The 12,598-nt window shown below is 35.5% G+C and overlaps 1 protein-coding gene across 4 annotated transcripts in view; it reads left to right on the top strand.

The window, feature by feature from the left end:
* cep43 (centrosomal protein 43) overlaps positions 1-12,598 on the top strand; it is a 100,153-nt gene that overhangs the window by 61,709 nt on the left and 25,846 nt on the right. For 3 of the 4 annotated variants that reach the window (XM_051925457.1, XM_051925460.1, XM_051925461.1), the window contains 4 exons: positions 347-358; positions 5,114-5,337; positions 6,102-6,217; positions 7,531-7,587. In XM_051925457.1, coding sequence (XP_051781417.1) covers positions 347-358; positions 5,114-5,337; positions 6,102-6,217; positions 7,531-7,587 — 409 coding nt within the window. The remainder of the gene's footprint in view (positions 1-346; positions 359-5,113; positions 5,338-6,101; positions 6,218-7,530; positions 7,588-12,598) is intronic. The other variant, XM_051925458.1, reaches the window with a different exon arrangement.

The following is a 12,598-nucleotide window of genomic DNA, read 5'->3' as shown; positions in this document are numbered from 1 at the left end:
CCTGTTTCACAGTTTAAAAGTGTCTTGGTTCAGTTTTCATCATGGTCAATGTTTCTGTTGAGTTTACCTATTATCCAGTCTCTGTGTGGATTTTCTACAGGTACTTGCTGTGGTTCCTTCAATATGTGCATGTTAGGTTAATTGGCTTGGTGTAAGAGTGAGTGCATGTGTGTGTGTGGATGTACTCTGTTGCATTGGCTTCTCATCCAAGGTTGGTTCCTACCTTGAAACCAGTGCTGGTAAAATTGGGAAGTTGTGTTTTTTTTTTTTTTGTACAAGTATTTTGATCTCCTCAAAATTGTTCCATTGTACTGACTACTTTTTATTTTTTTATTGCCTTACTTTGAAGGACGAAGAGGTTAGTATTCAAATATTTCCCTGGTTGTTCAAAAAAATAATTTTCTTTAAGGCCATTTTAAAACCTAAAGTAACCTAATCAACAACCAAAGTACTTTAACTTGTTTTGTATTGAGATTTGCTAGTGTGTATTAAATAAAATCATTTTGAAGTCTCTCTTTTTCTAAATGTATATTTCTTAGTTAAACACCTTTTTTTTTTTCCTTATGATTTTCATTCTTATCGAATTATTTTTATATAATACAAGGAGTCCTCGGGTTACAACGACTCGACATACAACGTTTCAAGTTTACAGCGTTCACTCCCATAAAAACTTAAAAAAAAAATTGAGACATGAGTGTTTTGGGTTACGTCATTAGCATCGTACTTATAGACTATGTGGGCAAAGTAGTTTGGTTGCGTGCAGCGGAAGAATACGCAGTAACGCAGCGTATGAGTGAGGAAGTTGGCAAACTAGTTTCGTTGCGCGCGGAGGAAGTGTTCCGTTTGTGTGGCTTTGTTTGCCTACTTTGTGGCCCTTATCATGGCTCCTAAACGAAAGTCAAAGTCTTCAGATGGTAGTGCTTCGAAGAAGAGGAAGGCCATCATGATGGAAGTGAAATTAGACATAGTGAAGAGATCAGAAGCAATAAAGGCAAGGATTTTTTTTTACACTCATTTTTTGTCATTTTTTCTGTTACTACAGTACAGTGTACACTACAGTATATTTATGTCCTTTTCCTTTTTTTGTGGCTTAGTTGTGTTTTTATGTTCTAGATTATGATTTTGCAAATGTGTTATGATGACTTAGGCTATGGTGTGTTTCGACTTACACCAAAATTCGGGTTACATCATTGTTGTAGGAACGGAACTGTGTCATAACCCGATGACCCCCTGTAATACTAAATAGTAATTACTAAATATATTGTATATGATAACCAAATACTGATTTACTAATTACATTTTTTGTTTATTATTGGAAATAAGGTTATGAAATTAATCATTTCTGCTTACAGGGACATAAGATGGTAGCTGTAACATCTATACCAAAAATATTACTATATTATGCAATTTTTTGTAAACCTGCTATAGTACAAGAAAATATGACTTTAGAGGTATTTTCAAAAACCAGGATGTGCTACCTTATTTTTTTTTTCCCATTTTTCAATTTTTATGGCCTTTTGAGGTTGGTGTACTGGATAATGGGGTGGATATTTTTCACTGTATAGTACATCTAATACCATTTCTATTTATGGATAAACATACACTTTATTAGAAGAATGACATATCTTCTAAAGGGTTTTCCATGTTTTCTGTGGTGGATATTGAGCAGCACCAATAAAGAGACCTTGTCAAGTCTAAGAAGCAAATAAGATTACATGCTTGAGGTAAAAACTTTAAAACAGTTTTCCTGAACAAACCATATTTTTTGTGAGGCACAGGGAAGAAGTCTGTCACTTTTGGGCATTTAAGTTTGTTTTTATGTAGAGTTGTTTTCTGTCCTAAATTGAAAGTGTTTAAGGGTGAATATGATTCTGAAAAGGCAAATTCATTTTTATTTACTGTTCATTGAAATTATTTGTTATGCAAAAACCTAGTATTTCCATTTCAGTGCTATAATTTGAAAGGTTGAAGGAATGCCAGAAGGTGATTAAAAAAGACTAACCTGATATCCCAGAAGTTAAATTATAAACCATGCTCTTTGATTTGAGAAGATTGTTTGGACCTAGGCTCAGTGATGGGAGGAAGAGTAACTGAAGGTGCAACAGTGAGATTATGCTGGGTATTGCTTTGGATTTGGACAGTGGGCAAGCGACCCTAGACTTCCAACCATTGAACCCAGTGATAAGAAGGTCCAGGGGACAGCTAAGGTGTTTTTTGATTATTTCTTTTATTACTTTTTGTTGTCTTATTGTTTTCCTGCCTCATCACAAAGAAAGGTTCAATGGCAGTGGTAAATTGGCCTGGTGTGAGGTGAAGTTAGTGTGGTTTGCAATAAACTGGTGGCCCATCTCGCTTTGGTTTCCATTTTGCAGTCAATCTTGCCCCATAAGGTGTCAGCTTTCTGGTACACTGAACTAAAGTAGAGTGTTGGATGATTATATGGTGTTATTTTTTATTTATAGTTCCTATGAATATGCATTCCAAAGTATATTTTCACATTTCTGAGAGTTGTCATTATTCTGCTTATAGAGAAAATGATCTTGTTATAGTATCCTTAAGGCATCAACAGGGACATTATGTCATACATTATGTATATATTTAAGGGTACAGTTTCAAGGATGAAAATAATGTAAATGTGTTTATTGTACACAGTCCTTTGAAATTTCCTGGATTTTTGTGCAAACACCTCCTAAAATCTAAGTCATAACAGGTAGTCTAATTAAGCAAATGCTCGATACAAATGCTCAAAATTGTACCTTGTCATGTATTTATTCAACAATTTGGTTAAATATTCAAGGTAAAGGATTGAAAATGTATCTTTAAAAAGTTATTTGGAGCTAATCCTTTTTTCAGAACTATTTCATTTCTTTTTCAGATAATGCCACAAAATGTCAGTGGGACATAAGGTCACAATTGTGGCTCAGATATGACCCATATTTTATTTTTTTGAGCTTCATATTAAATGATGTGCTCCTATAAAACCACCTGATAAAACTAAAAATTCATTGTTCTCTCAGCGATCTCAGTGATTGCAAGCTATCCTGGCCCAAAAGGGTGAAGCAGTCCCAAGCTCTTATGCTTCTTCAGCCATGCCTTCACGGATGAAGTGAAGTTTCTTTGTGCCATGGAATATTGAGGATTGTTTTTTTGCAAACATTAGGTGGCCAAAAAATGGTATCCTATCATGAACATAACTCACCTAAGAATTCTTTTGTCACTTTTTGAGGACTATATAATAGCACACTATCAAACAATCCTAGAGACTCCTAGAGAGGGGTATTAATTTCTTCAGTTTGTCTGTTCTGCTTGCCTGAAGGCCCAGGTGTTTATAAATGCTCTTAAAACTTTACTTAATCTAACATCTCTTCTGGATTCCACGAAAACCTCGTTTTTTATCATGATGTCTATCATGAAGGACAGAATTATCTAATATAGAGCAGAGAAAATGGAACCCTCACTTCAGTATAAGTTCATTAAATAAGTTTGGTATTTTTTCAAGTTGAAGTTGTTTATTGGTATAGATTAATTTTCCATGTTATATTCCATTTTACAGTGAAACGTAAAATTAAATAGCAGACAGATGCATGCTCAAATCATATGGTGGCTTCTTAAATGACACATACTTTATGCCAATTACAATTTGTGTTGTTATTTTACATAGCCTATGAAGCAAGAGTCAGGCTGAGTGGCAGTGTCATGGTGTACAGCACTTGTAAGAATTTCATTGTACTTTACACACCTATCAAGAAATCTGAACTAAACTTATCACAGCAGTATGTTTTAAATAACTGCCTTAGTTATTCATGTAGACATGTTTTAAGAGCCAAGCCACCTGCATATTATGATTTCTGATTTAAAAAGTGAATGAATAAATAAATAAAATTGAAAAGGCACAGTGTGTGACAGTGCAACATTTTTCCATGAGTAAATGTACTGACAATCACTGATAATAGTCAACCCATAAATACATATGCGGAACTTGCAAACTTCATGCAGAGTTTGACACTGTAAGGCAGGAATAATAATAATAATAATAATTCATTACATTTATATAGCGCTTTTCTCAGTACTCAAAGCGCTATCCACACAGGGAGGAACCGGGACGCGAACCCACAATCCTCCACAGTCTCCTTACTGCAAAGCAGCAGCACTACCACTGCACCACAGCTCTGTGCCACCATTCTGCCTAGGCACTGTGAGGCAAGAATGACAGCTCTGCTCGACCACTCTACCTATGTTAAAAGAAATACTCCACCCAAAAATGATATTACAGTAACCCCATGTAGTTTGTAGTAATGACTGAAAAAAAAATTAATCTGATGTTTTCATGCGTAAGGAAAAGAAAAAAGTTTGATAGAACCCAATGGCGTCCAAGTGCAGTACAAGGCTTTTTTCACAATGGAACTCTGGGACCCATAAGTTTCATTATAAAATGCAAGAGCAGGTTGGTAATTTTTATGGATTTATAAAATGTTTCTACTTTAAAATGTAGTTTCATTAGGCAAATTAATATTCACCATGATTGTGAAGAAATCCATTTCAGATTGAAAGATACCAAACATATCCTTTGATGGGAACACTGGATTCCATTTCCTATTTTTCTTTAAAGGTCACAAAATTACTTTTTGTCTTTGATCCTAAATATGTTCACTTTACAATTTTGTGTATATCATTTTTATTAAACTGACTGCTTTTTATGAATTAGGCGAAGATTTAAATTACAATTCAGGAGACATTGAATTTGGTATCCAGAAGAGTCCCAAAGTGTTTCAATGTTTCAGAATGTTTTTTCAATACTATATATACTGTACATACTGAGCCCATAAACTGATAATGAAATATTGACTGCTTGGCTGCTTTCTACCTGTAGTTGCACATATTTTTATAAGTGGATACAGTCATTGAAGCTAAGGTGTGGTGATTAAACTTCCCTTTTATTTTTGCACCTAGTTTATTACATTAGATAAGGTAGCTTTTGTGGGGGAAAACACAAATGCAATCAAAATATTCAATTCTATGAACTCTGTTTATGCAGTTTCCTATATTTATCATGATGTACAAAGATTTAGTGTGGAATATGAATTAATTTTAAACTTTTTTATTATTTTTTAAGGTTTTTGAAGCAAGGGATATCGAGAGCCTAAACAATATAGACCTAGGAAGTGATGATCCTAAACTAGACATAAAACAAAGCACTATCAGCAGAATTCCACTGTTTAAATCTGGAATGAAGAACCATGATGATGATGATGATGATGATAATGATGAAGATAAAGGTGATTTGAGAGATTCCTTCTTTGATGATCCTTCTCCTAAGCCTGAAAAAATATATGGACGGTATGTCATTAGATTATTTTTATTTATTTATTTATATAAATACACAATTAGGTGTTAAGTATGTGCATATTTGTGTGTGTGTGAATATGTTTGTGTTTGCAGTTTGTTCACAAATGAATTAATAGTCATCTTTCCTAACTAAGAACAAGAACATTGGACTTTGAGATTAGCTAAGTAAATTTCTCTAAATATAAAGTAGTGTTATCTGAAACATTTGCCAACAAAGAAATGAATAAACTTGCTGGTTTCAGCTACCGCTTTCTGGCCTGCCTTGCCTTTCTGCCCCTAATTTTGAATATAAGTAACAAATACAAGTAATGAGTAACTTTCCTAACACTTCCCCATACACTTGGTAATGTTTGCTCCTGTTCAGGCAAAAAAAAAACAAACTTAAATGGGGGAATAAAGCTTTAAAAATTCCTGCTCAGCTCCTTAGTGTAAACAAAAAAAAAAAACACAAAGTTTTTAGGAGCAAAATTTTTATTTTCATTAACTCTCGCATAGTAGTAGCACATTACACTTGGCACAATTCAACTCATAAGAATGACATCAGCACGTCAGCATTTCTTTGCCTTCAATCAGCCTCTCCACTGTCTCCAATCAGACATGACACACCCTTGATTTGCATGTTATTTTAATATTATTAAAATCATAAATCATATTTATTGTTGCACATGGGTGACTTCATCAAGGCAAACAAGTTAACCTTTTTTTCTTTCTTTCCCATCATACCTAATTTTGACCTTTTTTTGAATATTTCTTAGGAGGGCAGATTCAATCAGGCATTTGGGAAACCTAACATCACTTTCTGATGCACCCTGTTTTAATTTAGATAATGGAACATTGACTGGAGTTCTTCCTGTAAATAAGTTTTCTAAAAGTAAGAATTTTTAATTTCATAAATAAATGTCAAATTGTATTTAGAATGATGAGATTCCAGTATGGAGTTGATATTTCTGTGCTTCTGAAGGAAAGTAGTGTTTTTTGTGTAATTGTCCATCCAGCAATTTAAAGAAAATCGGTGTACTCAGCATTTGTCTAGTGTATGGCGTATTTATTTTTTGATTTAAAGTCCTACTAAAAAGGAATGTAACAATTGGGCACTGAAAATACACAATAATTTGCTTTAGTCTTTTAATGGGACATTATTCCAGGGATGCAAATCTCATGTAGGTGTTAACAATGCTTTCATACCCTCTGAATATTCAACCCAAAAATCTTGATTTGACAAACATTTTGTTTCATTTGTGAGTCATGTTATTTCCAGAGCCCCTTTGAAACATTCTGGTTTTTATTGTGTTTAATTTTCACCCTCTCATCCCACATTTCAGGCCAGTACTTTGTTAGAAAGCAATGTAACCTGTAAAAGTTTTGGTCATACCTCAGATTTTCATTCTTGGTACCTCTAATTTCTTTTCAATTAAGAAAGGCTGAGTTGTTCTCGAGTGACCAGATCCACTTCCAATAGTGTTTATTTCTTGCTTCTCCTTATTGGATTAAATGTAAATATATTAGTGTCTGTTTTTAAGTGATAAATAATTGTAATTTGACCTACTACTAAAATTCATAGCAGATGTTTTTTTTTTTACATTGTACATCATATTGAATTTATAACCATTATTTTCTGTGTACTAGTTTAGGTTTTTATGATCTTCTTATCCTGAGTAGCACTAACTTTATTCCAGTGGCCTCCTGCTGAATTCCTTATCTTGTCAATAGCCATTGTCAAGGTCTTGGGAACATTGATATTACACAGAAACCCTCAAATGCTCCCCAATATTTGTCATATTTTCATTTTTAAAACTGTGTTTTGGTTGGGTGTACTTTTCAATTTGTTTGACATAGAGAGATTTCAAATTCAGAATCTGAGTGTTAGGGCTGTATACATCCTTAAGGCAATGAATGTTAATTGACAGTGTCGATGATCCTGAAAGAATTATTTCTTCTGTTATTAAGTTCATCTTTAAAAATCTGCTCATTTTGATTTGGAGTTTAGTTTTCTTCTCTAAGTATTTTTTCCCCAACAAATGCTGTAAATAGTTAGTATTTTACCATGGCGCACTTATGTAAACAGCAGGTTCAAAGAAAGATTAACATAATGCATAGTTTTGAGCCAGTAGAATAGTTAAAATGTAAAATCTTTTTTTTTCATTTCATTATATTATGTTTACCAAATATGTTATGTCTGTGTAGGTGGTAATATAAATGAGTTCAAGATGGTGAGTGAAGCAATAACCTCCCTTGAATTAGGTATGTCTTATTTGTAATTTATTGTAATTTTTTTCTTTTTTTTATTTATGTAAAACGTTTATATAATAGAAACTCATCATATATGTATGTGTATATATATATATATATGTATATATATATATATATATATATACACTGCTCAAAAAAATGAACACTTTGAAAACACATCAGATCTCAATGGGGAAAAAATCGTGCCGGATATCTCTACTGATATGGACTGGGTAATGTGTTAGGAACAAAAGGATGCCACATCATTTGATGGAAGTGAAAATTATCAACCCTACAGAGGGCTAAATTCACAGACACCCCGAAAATTAAAGTGAAAAACTGATGCGGCAGGTTTGTCCATTTTGACGAAATTTCATTGCAGCAACTCAAAACTGTACTCCGTAGTTTGTATGGCCCCGACATACTGTATGCATGCCTGACAACGCTGGGGCATGCTCCTAATGAGATGACGGATGGTGTCCTGGGGGATCTCCTCCCAGATCTGGACCAGGGCATCACTGAGCTCCTGGACAGTCTGAGGTGCAACCTAGTGGTATCAGATGGACTGAAACATAATGTCCCAGAGATGTTCTATTGGATATAGGCCAGGCAAGCGAGGGGATCAGTCAATGGTATCAATTCCTTCATCCTCCAGGAACTGCCTGCAAACTGTCGCCACATGAGGCTGAACTTTGTCATGCATCAGGAGGAACCCAGGACACACTGCACCTGCATTTCATCCTGATACCTAATACCTTCCCAGACCATTACTGACTCACCACCAAACCGGTCATGCTGAGCGATGTTACAGACAGCATAACGTTCTACACGTCTTCTCCAGACCCTTTCCCGTCTGTCACATGTGCTCGGGGTGAACCTGCTCTCATCTGTGAAGAGCACAGGGTGCCAGTGGTGGACCTGCCAATTCTGGCATTCTATGACAAATGCCAGTCGAGCTCCACGGTGCTGGGCAGTGAGCACAGAGCCCACTAGAGGACATCGGGCCACCCTCATGAAGTCTGTTTCTGATTGTTTGGTCAAAGACATCCACACCAGTGGCCTGCTGGAGGTCATTTTGTAGGTTCTGGTAGTGTTCATCCTGTTCCTCCTTGCCCAAAGGAGCAGATAGTGTTCCTGCTGATGGTTTAAGGACTTTCTGCGGCCCTGTCCAGCTCTCCTAGAGTAACTACCTGTCTCCTGGAATCTCCTTCATGCCCTTGAGACTGTGCTGGCTGACCCAGCAAACCTTCTGGCAATGGCACATATTGATGTGCCATCCTGCAGAAGTTGGAATACCTGTGCAACTTCTGTTGGGTCCAGGTATCGCCTCATGCTACCAGTAGTGACACTGACCATAGCCAAATGCAAAACTTGGGAAAAGCAGTCAGAAAAGATGAGGAGGGAAAAATGTCAGTGGCCTCCACCTGTTAAACCATTACTGTTTTGGGGGTCATCTCATTGTTGGCCCTCTAGTGCACCTGTTGTTAATTTCATTAACACCAAAGCAGCTGAAACTGATTAACAACCCCCATGCTACTTAACTGACCAAATCAATATCCTGGAAGTTTCATTGACTTGATGCTATACTCTGATTAAAAAGTGTTCCTTTAATTTTTTTTGAGTAGCCTGTGTGTGTGTGTGTGTGTGTGTATGTATGTATATATACAGTATTTAGTCAGCCACCAATTGTGCAAGTTCTCCCACTTAAAAGATGAGAGAGGCCTGTAATTTTCATCGTAGGTATACCTCAACTATGAAAGACAAAATGAGAAAAAAAAATCCAGAAAATCACATTGTCTGATTTTAAAGAATTTATTTGCAAATTATGGTGGAAAATAAGTATTTGGTCACCTACAAACAAGCAAGATTTCTGGCTCTCACAGACCTGTAACTTCTTCTGTAAGAGGCTCCTCTGTCCTCCACTCGTTACCTGTATTAATGGCACCTGTTTGAACTCGTTATCAATATAAAAGACACCTGTCCACAACCTCAAACAGTCACACTCCAAACTCCACTATGGCCAAGACCAAAGAGCTGTCAAAGGACACCAGAAACAAAATTATAGACCTGCACCAGGCTGGGAAGACTGAATCTGCAATAGGTAAGCAGCTTGGTGTGAAGAAATCAACTCTGGGTTCAATTATTAGAAAATGGAAGACATACAAAACCACTGATAATCTCCCTCGATATGGGGCTCCACGCAAGATCTCACCCCATGGGGTCATAATGATAACAAGAACGGTGAGCAAAAATCCCAGAACCACACGGGGGGACCTAGTGAATGACCTGCAGAGAGCTGGATCCAAAGTAACAAAGGCTACCATCAGTAACACACTACGCTGCCAGGGACTCAAATCCTGCAGTGCCAGACGTGTCCCCCTGCTTAAGCCAGTACATGTGCAGGCCCATCTGAAGTTTGCTAGAGAGCATTTGGATGATCCAGAAGAGGATTGGGAGAATGTCATATGTTCAGATGAAACCAAAATAGAACTTTTTGGTAAAAACTCTACTCGTTGTGTTTGGAGGAGAAAGAATGCTGAGTTGCATCAAAAGAACACCATACCTACTGTAAAGCATGCTTTGGGGCTGTTTTTCTGCAAAGGGACCAGGACGACTGATCCGTGTAAAGGAAAGAATGAATGGGGCCATGTATCATCAGATTTTGAGTGAAAACCTGCTTCCATCAGCAAGGGCATTGAAGATGAAACGTGGCTGGGTCTTTCAGCATGACAATGATCCCAAACACACCACCCGGGTAATGAAGGAGTGGCTTTGTAAGAAACATTTCAAGGTCCTGGAGTGGCCTAGCCAGTCTCCAGATCTCAACCCCATAGAAAATCTTTGGAGGGAGTTGAAAGTCTGTGTTGCCCAGCGACAGCCCCAAAACATCACTGCTCTAGAGGAGATATGCATGGAGGAATGGGCCAAAATACCAGCAACAGTGTGTGAAAACCTTGTGAAGACTTACAGAAAACGTTTGACCTCTGTCATTACCAACAAAGGGTATCTAACAAGGTATTGAGATGAACTTTTGTTATTGACCAAATACTTTTTTTCCCACCATAATTTGCAAATAAATTCTTCAAAAATCAGACAATTTGATTTTCTGGATTTTTTTTCTCATTTTGTCTCTCATAGTTGAGGTATACCTATGATGAAAATTACAGGCCTCTCTCACCTTTTTAAGTGGGAGAACTTGCACAATTGGTGGCTGACTAAATACTTTTTTGCCCCACTGTATGTGTGTGTGTGTGTGTGTGTGTGTGTGTATATAATATATATAATATATAGTTTTACTGTCAAATAATGCAAAGAGTACACAACACGTGTTTCGCCCTTATTTGGGCTCATCAGGCGTACACACTCCACTGCATCGCCTTGTGTGGATCGAATCTCGGACGTCCGCGTCAGAGGCGAAGCCCCTTTACGCTGCGCCACGGCGTGTGATTCATTTATTTGACAGCCTGGAGATCAGAGTAATTACATTCGTAGTCTGAAACACGATCTGATTGTATGGGTGGTTACCTACCAGGTAACGCATGTGGTTGGTCTGCAAGTCGGCAAATGTCCGCCACGCCCTCTCAGTCGCTAGTAGCAGATCATAGAATGTTATATAGTTTTACTGTCAAATAATGCAGAGTACGTGACTCATGTTTTGCCCTTATTTGGGCTAATCAGGTGTACACACTTCATTGCATCCCCTCACAGGGATCGAACCTCATATATGTATATGTATGTATATATATATATATATATATATATATATATATATATATATATATATATATATATATATATTACAGTTAGGTCCATAAATATTTGGACAGAGACAACTTTTTTCTAATTTTGGTTCTGTATGTTAGCATAATGAATTTTAAATGAAACAACTCAGATGCAGTTGAAGTGTAGACTTTCAGCTTTAATTCAGTGGGGTGAACAAAACGGTTGCATAAAAATGTGAGGCAACTAAAGCATTTTTTAACACAGTCCCTTCATATATATGTGTGTGTGTGTGTGTGTATATATATATATATATATATATATATCTATATATATCTATACATACATACATACATACAGATGCTGGTCATAAAATTAGAATATCATGACAAAGTTGATTTATTTCAGTAATTCCATTCAAAAAGTGAAACTTGTATATTAGATTCATTCATTACACACAGACTGATGTATTTCAAATGTTTATTTCTTTTAATGTTGATGATTATAACTGACAACTAATGAAAGTCCCAAATTCAGTATCTCGGAAAATTAGACTATTGTGAAAAGGTTCAATAATGAAGACACCTGGTGCCACACTCTAATCAGCTAATTAACTCAAAACACCTGCAAAAGCCTTTAAATGGTCTCTCAGTCTAGTTCTGTAGGCTACACAATCATGGGGAAGACTGCTGACTTGACAGTTGTCCAAAAGATGACCATTGACACCTTGCACAAGGAGGGCAAGACACAAAAGGTCATTGCTAAAGAGGCTGGCTGTTCACAGTGGTCTGTGTCCAAGCACATTAATAGAGAGGCGAAGGGAAGGACAAGATGTATGAATGTATGTATATGTGTATATATATATATATATGTATGTATGTATATGAATATATATATATATGTATGTATGTATATGAATATATATATATATGTATGTATATATATGAATATATATATATGTATATGATATATATTATATAGATATGTATGTATGTATATGAATATATATATGTATGTATGTATGAATATATATGTATGTATGTATATATATATATAATATGTAAGTATGTATGTATATGTATAATATATATTTATATATGTATGTATGTATATGTATATATATTATATATATATAGTATGTATATATATATATATATAATATATCTATTTATGTATGTATATGTATACTATATATATATATATATTGTATGTATATATATATTATATATATATATATATGTATGTATGTATTATATATATGTATATAATATATATATGTATGTATGTATGTATGTATATATAT

The sequence above is a fragment of the Erpetoichthys calabaricus genome, chromosome 3 (assembly GCF_900747795.2).
Source record: "Erpetoichthys calabaricus chromosome 3, fErpCal1.3, whole genome shotgun sequence".
NCBI lineage: Eukaryota > Metazoa > Chordata > Cladistia > Polypteriformes > Polypteridae > Erpetoichthys > Erpetoichthys calabaricus.
The sequence above is the reverse complement of the archived record's forward strand: the minus strand, read 5'-3'. Positions and strand labels throughout refer to the sequence as shown.